Genomic DNA, 9,364 nt, shown 5'->3' with positions numbered 1-9,364 from the left:
AATCGTCCCAGTTCGGGATATCCATCCTCTTTATATGCTCCCCTCGTTGGTCGGAGCGTAATAATTCTTTGTTTCTGGCGGGAAAGGGATTGGAAGGAGCGAGGGAGAGAGAAAACTTACGGAATTGATTACTTAGTGCACCCCGCTGAAGTGCCGGAGTGAATCTGAAGTCTGGGAGTCTTCCCCGCCCCACTTTACGAGGGGAGATTTTTTCGCAAAAGAAAAATGAAGATCTCGGGGCGGTTTTAATGTTGGTTGGTACATGCAGCCATAGCACGTAGCCCATTTATAAAAATGTCTGCAAGTGACAGAATCGCTCGCTCGTATAAACATGCAAAATTTATACGCGTGCAGTCCTCGACTGGAATAGTAATTTTTAACGAGTGGAGCGATGACTTTTAGAGAAAAAACTCATGTTTTTTTTTAGTTATTGATATTTTTTTATTTATTTTTCTCATTTCAGTCTTCCATTCCGCGGTTTTTTTTCTTGGGGAGGGAGAAGCATAAATCGCGTCGGAGTTTGCAAAAGTGTCAGAGTGAGAGAGAGGCGGAGACTCGCTATTTCTCGTTCTTTTTTAGCCGTCTTTGTGTCGCCTATGACTGATGAGTATTTTAAAAAAAGTATTAGTGCTAACTTCACTAAAGTGTATTCAGTAGTGTATAATTAAGTTGTATGTAAGTATAGTAAGTAATGTATAATTAAGCTTCACAGCAGTGTATAACTAAAAGCCATAGTTCTACTGGCGATTGGCTATCTGTCACACCGAAACCATTCTGAAGAGAATATATAAAGGTTTGGGCATAAAGTTATCATTGCAAAATCTGAATTTGATTGTATCTACTTGTAAGAATCATCGGCTGGGTATTTCGTATGATATGTTACTTCTTTATCACTCTCCGCTTGACCAGTTCAGGTGAATCGAGTAGTGATGACCAATGTATCTTTTGAAGCCAAATCTCCAAAGCGCTGTTTTCCACACAAGTGAGACTGCATATCTCACGAATACAAACATTTTATGCTTGAGAAAACCATTTGTATTAAAGAATTTACGGGAAAAAATGTATTCAAGTTTTACAGTTTCCATGTGGATATCCCTCGAGGCTCATCATGGTCTATCTGTATCCTTCTTCAACCGGTTTTCAAGGTGATTCTAATAAACACAATAGCCTACAGGAACTCATTGCACAACTTCCCTAATATTTCATTCCAAACGAGAGACGAATTGCGGCAGATAAAATCGTGAATATGATCGGAAAAACTTGATGACAGCAGTGTTTTAAAATAATGAGGGAATATTTCTGCATTTAAAAAAAATGTATCTCCTACGGGTTTGAGGACTGCAACCATTATTTGTCTTGTCTCCATCGTAACGATTCAGCGTTGAATTCATCGGAAGATTTTTTCAAAAGAGGGTTTTAATTTTCTGTGCCGGCTGTTGCATGCATAATGATTTTCCTCGCACTGACGAAATTTATAGGAAGCCGATATTCCGATGATAAGTGAGGATTCATTTTTTCACAATTTTTTATTCCTCCTACGGCAATTCCGACAGTGTATGCCATTTTTTCCCATCTAGACTGTACTTGAATGCCAAGATTTTATTTTTGCAAGCATTAGAATTCAAATATTGATAGGGAAATGGAAAGAGGATCTTTATCTTTATCCTTGCTTTCATGCGGATGTCCCACTATTCTGCGATTTCACTTTGTTCCATTCACACTGGAACTGGTTTGGTAAATTTAATAAAATAATTCAGATAGTCTCGAATTTAAATTTAACCAATAAAATTCTTAATAGCGAACTCACAGACTCGCCACACATTGTTTTGGTCTCATTAGTACGAGAATGAATATAAAAGATAACCCGCAGGTATTATACTGTTTATTGAATTAGTGAAATTTCCAAAGTAGGCCAGCAATTGATAGTGAGCTTTTTGAAGCGTTTTGATAGTATCATAAAAGTGGAACGGGAAATTCATGAGGAAAACTGTATATATGTCATCTACGTTGTGGCTTGAATAAGGGGGAAATGAAGAGAAATTGCATACTAGTGTAATGCTATATGCTCTATTATATATTTATTTTATTTCAGGAGAAGACTCGATAACTCCACTAATCTTCGCACTGTTTATCGTGGTTCCAATTCATGATGTAAACCATATGGTAGAAATATTATCATATACATGTTTATTTATGAGAATGGAGTTCAGATTCAGTATTCTAGAACAAAAGATAGAGCGTCCGACAAATCTTCAACTGCTCTAAATTTTAATTAGGTATCCTGATTGATGTATAAAACTAGTTTAAAATTTCAATTCAACATTTGAAGATTTTCATATAATACTATTCTCTGGGCATTTCATTTTACGTTTGTGAAAACTTGCTATGTTGGCCCTCCTTGTAATATCGTGAATGATTAACCTTGCCGAAGTGCAATTTTTCAGTTACTCTCTTCGCAAATAGGATGTTGAAATATTTGCGCAAGTCTTTTGGCATTGTGGAGACAATCGCGCGGAAACGAACGATTTTAGTCGAACCAAGTGACGAGCCTTTCATAAACATTCATAACAGCCGGTTCTATCATCAATGAGAAGAAAAAACGTTCCATTCAGTCTAATAGCATACCCGGTACAAGAGTGGCGGTGGCAAGGGAAGCGTGGATCTCACCTATTCCGGATATGTCCACGCATGGGTGGACAGAGTGGAAGTAGGGAAAAGGAGAAGTGGGGATGGGGAAGTGGGGGACGGGAATGGAAGGGGAAACGGCGGGGGTCACTTCCTGTAACGTCCAGTACGTAATCTCTGGCGCAATCCGGCGTCACGTCAACGTCATTCGTCCGAGCCATCTGATTAGCACAGGTCGACATACAGCGTCGCTGCGGGGTTCCCTCGCGGAAGCTTGACTGTTATTCCTGATTGTCCAAATGGAACACAACGCAGTTCAGCGCTCATGATTGAACAGTACGGTATTAGGAAAAGTGGTTGTCCCAGTCATCCCTGTGGTAAAAAGTCAAAAGTTTAAGTCCGCAATCGGAGATTCCAACGCCCGTGTGCCTGAAATCTAGATGCACCTCCGTTGGATATTTCAATGCCGGTGTAATCTGAGGAGTAATTCAATTGCAGTGGCCCAACAGTGACACAAATAGCAAGAGAAACCAGACCCCTAGCACAGCAGGCACCAGATGCTCTTCAGGAGAAAGACGATAGGGTCCCTTGGTGTCAATCTCTCATTTCCCATTCCGTCGTTTCGCGGGCTTCGAAATCCGGGTAACTTCGAGTTGGAAACATCGCTTAAGTGTCTTTTGTGAGCCTAAAACGTCCTTTTGAGGTGACAGGTCGTTCTGGCCAACGGTTTCGTCTCGAAATGTTTGGAGGGACGAGTGAAGGGTCTGATCTGTTGTACTGTGGTGTTGTTCTCGGTGTGGAAACCATCGTGGTCGCGGTCGACTCCAGATATACGGGTGGATGATGACTTCGTGGGTTCCATTGTCGCGGAGGATGACACTTCGCAGCCGCCGAGGGCCGCGCCGCTCCTCCGGAGATCTTTCCGTTTGGAGGACTTCCTGTGGACGGGGTCTGGGGATGGTCCGGACGACTCCGTGCCCGGAGCGGCCGCACCACCCCCTCATTCGTTCCAGGTAGGTACCAAAGCCAGAGGGATCTAGATGGTGCGGGGGCTATCGTACTGGCTTCCCACCCAGAGGGCCCGGGTTCAAATCCCGGCGGTGTTGAATATTTTTCAGAGGTATCTCGATCCCTACTTGAGGTGCTTTGTGGAGGGCACTTTGAATGAGTACGCCGTCCGTTGGAAGGGACATAAAGCTGCGGACCCCTTGGCGCCTTTCGTTAAGAGAAGGCTAATGCCGACGCCGGCTTTCTCTTCACCCTTCATCCTTTCCTGTCCAACCCCTATGGCGCAAATGACCTCAGCTATCGGTCGCCTCCCCTAAATACTACTACTACTATCAAAGCCAGAGGAGAGCTTACTTACTATTGCGAGCAAGAATACCTAACCCGAGTGCTACGATCCAGAAATTGGTCAGTTTATGTGGTATTGACATTAAAATCTACGATATTTATCGACCCATAGGTTGGTTATATTGGTGGGCTAACCCAGTACTAAGTCCAAAGGTTTGTAAAATCTACACAATAGGGCAGCGGCCTTAGTTTCTTTCCCTGTACCTATGGTTTCCTCAGGAAAATCTGGTGACGGAAAAATTACAAAGCGTGGGTGAAGGTGAGGGTGTCCAGAAGAGTCCCCTGTGATCGAAGTCTGGAACTCTGATCAATAGTCCAATGCTCTAACCAATGAACTACCATGCTTTTCCTCCCTCATTTTCATGCTCACGGGCTACCCCCAATAGTGCACAATGAAATTTCAAGCATATCCATATACTTCTTTTCATTCTTCTGATAACGCCACACCATATATTACGTACAAAGCCATATTAATATTATTAGATAAGTTATATTACCAGAATAATTCTTCTTCATCATTCAACGGTTACTCGTTATAAGCTTACGGACCTACTTTCAGATGCATGCCATAATTCAGATCCTGCCCTCTGATTTGCCTATATTTTCCAATATTATTCATAAGTATTCTTAACTGCAGAGGAAAAATAAGAATTATTTCATGTCGGAGTTGGAAAGTAATTTTGCTGGTGTACATGTATCATACAAAATTCTAACTCTTTAGTTCCATTGTCACAACCCTTTTTAATCCCCTTATCCGCAGTATTACATTTCTTTGTTCGCACCGTCTCCTTTTTGTTGTGGTCAGCCATATAGAGACAGTTTCTTATCCCTTTTGAACAGTGGTTTATTCTTTTCAGTGGATTTCATCTGAAAAAAGCAAAAACCCACTGACTCATGATGGGAGATATATTGATTTTTTAAAATATTCTACGGGGTAGAAGTGGGATCTCTACGGTCTCTGAAATACATGCAGTGTTTTTTTATTTTATCAGGTTTGAAGAAAGGGTAGCCTATTCCTTTTAAGCAGCATATCCAAACATAAATTATGACGGACATTTTGAGTTTTCTGTACCAAATCGGAAGGAGGAAGTGTACTGAACTGACTTGAATATTCGTTCGAAATGGAAATTTAAGAGCATAGAATTCTCTAAAAACTAATGCATATGAAATTGAACTACTAGTGTGTAGTTAAGCAGCTAATTGTTAATTAGAAGTTGATTAAATGTGTGAAATCTATCATTTTGATCAAAATCTGATAATGAAGTCCAATTTAAGTGAGTTAAGATAAGGCATCTTCTGGAGTCGCTTTTCACTTTTATATCGTGTTCATTTATCACGATACAAAATATGTAATCAACTGTATGGTAAAAAATATTTAAAGGCACTTATGTTTTATCTGTCTTCAGGCTGCATCTCGGGATAACCTAGGAAATACAATAGATTTTGAGAAGCGGATTTATTTGGGAACTTTACCATTTTTAAATTTATTTTTTTAGAATCGTTTGAACCTTTTCGGTTCAGTTATCATTAATTGAATAAGTGTATCCATGCATAAATATTTCAAGATTTAAATTTCCGATAAATTTATGAAAACATGCGTTTTAGAAATCTCGCATGAGGATAAAAGGATACCTGTGAATAAACCATTTCGACAAATTAATGAATAAATAATGATTTTTCGTGAATCCGCACGAAACGACAGGCAATCGTTAAGCTACTCTTACGGCAGCCACAATAGCACTAACGAATCATCATTAGTTTTTACCACTTGTCAATTTAAGTATCCATTAATTTTCAGTTTCTTGGGTGCTCAAACAAATCAAGTTCTACATTTTCACCCTGCACTGATGTGTACGTATGGGGTTAAGTCAAAGCTATCCAAGGTCAAGGTAGCTACAAGCAGTAAACAGGTGCCTCATATCTACACTCATATCCCTGGAGAGTAATGCCCCTCTTGTACAACTGCTGGAATCATACTTAGGAAGAATTTCGTAGGGCTAGGAGGGGGGTCTCCGAAGATAAAGAGACGTCTTCAGCCTCTTCAGAAAGAAAACTTGGATTGATCCGTAGCATTTGTATTACTCGTAATACCGAAATGAACACATGCCAGAACCTAGTCAGTGAACGTGAGTCATTGAAAGACTGCTTAAGGAATTTAGTTTAAGATGTCTAGGTGAAGCAGCAAGCAAAATATTGTTTGCATCTTGCTCAAAGGATATTATTTGTATTAATAAATCGATTTATTCGAAGAAATGCGTACAATAGGGTGTGAATGTAATTGGTCATGCATTGAGGCCTTGAATGATCAGGAAAACGTTGATAATAATGTTTATAGTAATGTTTGTTTTCAAATAACCAATTTAAGTATTGCTCTCCTTTGATGGTTGCTTCTGTTGACCGAAATATCAGTAAAGCTATTTCTTTCTTCATTAAACATTTTCTATGAGATGAGGCCCATTCGAAACGCAGGATTCATTTGGTGTTTACGCAAATATAACTGCACCCTCAACCTTAGTTTTATCCTAATATATTCCTCAAAAAGGTATACCTTACATAGGTTCTGACATAAGACGCTGGTATCCTCATCAAAAAATTAGATTTTTTCTTTTACGGGGTTCTTTTTGGACTCCTACTTTTTGATAATGACAGATAATTGGAGTAGTTTCTTTTTTGTGAATAAATATCAAGGGTACGACAGCATAACTAGCTGATTTGAAAGGTTCGCCCAATTCAAATAAGCAAATTATACTGCATCACCCTGTAGTTTTATGACTTCCCACAGCACTGCAGGGCATATTTTGTATAGAACACAAATGTCTTAGGCTCGAATATTTTCTAATTTCTATTTTTAAGAGGAAAATAAAGCATATTTTCACGTTTTGCAACTATAGATGAGTTTGTCAGTTAAAAGTTAAATTGAATTAGAAACCGTTTCTTAAAGTTTCATGTCAGTCTGCAAGTCGTAATAAATTGCGCAATAAATTCTGCTGATTGCAAAAATAAATTTTCAAGCACTTGATTATATCCTGCATTGCAAAGTTTGCAATTTCGAAATTTTTATGTCGCAATTAAGACTTCTACTTATAGCGTCGAGAAACTGTTCCATGTTAATAATTACCTGCAAAAACGTCGTCGTGTATTTATTATATTCAAATAATACAAATATAAAATGATTTGGGTTAAGTTTCTCATGTAAAATTAAAATGTAATTTTTTATTGATTTGTACTGGTATTAAATATGGCTTTCTCCCAAAATAATTAAAGCTTATTTAGCAAAGATGAATAAATGATCACAACACGCCATGAAAAAGATAATATTTTATAAATTAATTTTTAGGAATATGAATAGAAAATATCATTAATCGGTAATGCTATAAACCCGTCAGTGTAAATTTCAGTGATGAAAGATCAATTTATGTTAGATATAAGTCAAGTTGGTTTTACAATGAGGAGTAGGAAATTGACTAATGGAACACTGAGTGAGGATATTAATGATTAGTACAAACTAAATTGAAGCTTGGTTTTGTTTGGCACGGAAACATTGTGGTTGAAACTAAGATGAATTTAGTATATTGGAGAATTTGAGATGTGGTTTTGGAGAAAAGTGGAAAAGATGAAATGGACGGAAATAAAAACAAGCCAAGCTCTAGGCATGATGAGGGAGGATAGAAGATTGTTGGGAGAAATCACAAAAGGAGGTACGGAAAATGATTGCAGAATATTTTGATAGGTGATGGAAAGTCGAAGAAAATTAAAGAGGAGAAAATGTTTCGCATGCCAGGTAGAGAGGGACGAAAATATCAAACTTGATGAATGAAATGGAGAGAGGAAGGAAGTAGGCGGAGTTGAAATAGGATTTACTGGAGTGTAGGATTTTACATTGCATTGTGTTGGGTCAGGATCATAAATACGTTATAAATGGGTGCGTCCAATCAAAACCTACCTTAACCGTTAGGCTATCACTATTTATAATAATAATAATAATACAGAATATCAATGAAAATATATATTCATATCCCTAGGGCCTCACCTAGTCAATCCCAAACCAATAAAAATTACGTACCCCAAGTTCTGCAAGATCCTAATAAGTGCTAAAAGTCGTCCGTTCTTCACCTTTCCAGGTCACCACTGTTTTCCGGACGACCACCATCGTGACGACGGTGCACCACACCCCCTCCCCCCCCATCTCACACTGGACCGCCACGACGTCCTGCTCCGAGAGCTGCATTTCGCCCTCATCCCCATCCATAGAGTCCTCCGAGGACTCCGCCTCCGCCGCCCCCGGCCCACCCCCCGAAGACGCCACCCCCTCGCTGCACAGGACATTCCCCCCGGAGGCCACCCCAACCCTCGCCCCCACACCCACCCCAACTTCCCTCCAACCCACACCGACCTTTAGGGTGCTCCCTCCCATCACCAAGGCAACCACTGCCCCGACCCATCCCGTGACCCACCCCCCTAACGCGGAGACCTTGCCCCAGTACTGGCTCCTCACGGTTCTCCGCGGGCCGGAAGGTGACGAGCCGATCGCAGGAGTGCTGGCCGCCAGGCTGGCCCGTCTCTACAAGAAGGCCTTCATGAGGCAGCAGGAGAGGCACCTAGGGATTGTGACCCAGACGGCGCGGCCACGGCAGCCGCCGACGCCCTCCACCGCCGCCGTCGTGGGGACGCCCCCCAGGGCTCGGAGAGGAGGAGATGGGGCGGCGGAGGAATGGGCTGGCGCCGGCTGGAGGAGACCCCGGGCCCTTGACCCAGTGCTCGTGAGGATCCTTAGGGTCTCCAAGAGGGAGGATAGGAGTCAGGAGGAGCCCGCTGGTGAGGTGGAGTTGCTGTACAGTGTGCACGTGGGGGGAAGGCCGGTGCCAGCCAAGACGGCGGCCGAGGACATGAAGCTCATTTCGGACGAGGAGGCGACCAAAGAACTGGGATACTCAGTGGTCACCAAGGCGGAGCGTGAGTTTCAATTCTCCTCCTACCTTCCCACCCCTTTTACTATTGAAGCCTAGCTTGGCTCTGAATCATACCTTCCCTGCAGTCAAGTATAGAGGAAAATAATCAGAGAGGTACAGAATAACTGAGTTTACTTGTGACTGTAAGTTAATTAGTATGGTTCCCAATACCATTCAATATAAAGGACAAAATAAGACGTAATCACACCTACGTTCTTCATTCTAAGAACCAAATTTAAAAATTTACTCGAACACACCCATTATTGCATGATGCATATATAAGCGTAATCGTGTGTTTATAGATGATCCAGCAACTGTTAGGGTGTATGGTAGGGGGTGATTACACACCAGACAACTTTTGACGCAAAATATTCCCCCCCCATATTTAGCACGATCGGTTAACGCTTTCTCTTCCCTTATCGTCCGTGGGAATAATG

At 41.1% G+C, this 9,364-nt stretch overlaps 1 protein-coding gene across 1 annotated transcript in view; it reads left to right on the top strand.

Moving 5' to 3' along the window:
- The first annotated feature begins 1,846 nt into the window (after positions 1–1,846).
- The window catches only part of LOC139698136 (uncharacterized), a 36,988-nt gene continuing 29,470 nt past the window's right edge, over positions 1,847–9,364 (top strand). Inside the window, exons 1-3 of the mRNA XM_071597059.1 lie at positions 1,847–1,870; positions 3,336–3,638; positions 8,100–8,931. Coding sequence (XP_071453160.1) covers positions 1,847–1,870; positions 3,336–3,638; positions 8,100–8,931 — 1,159 coding nt within the window. The remainder of the gene's footprint in view (positions 1,871–3,335; positions 3,639–8,099; positions 8,932–9,364) is intronic.

The sequence above is a fragment of the Hetaerina americana genome, unplaced genomic scaffold (assembly GCF_022747635.1).
Source record: "Hetaerina americana unplaced genomic scaffold, ioHetAmer1.1.p SCAF_8, whole genome shotgun sequence".
NCBI classification, from domain to species: domain Eukaryota; kingdom Metazoa; phylum Arthropoda; class Insecta; order Odonata; family Calopterygidae; genus Hetaerina; species Hetaerina americana.
This window is presented reverse-complemented; position numbering and strand designations above follow the sequence as displayed.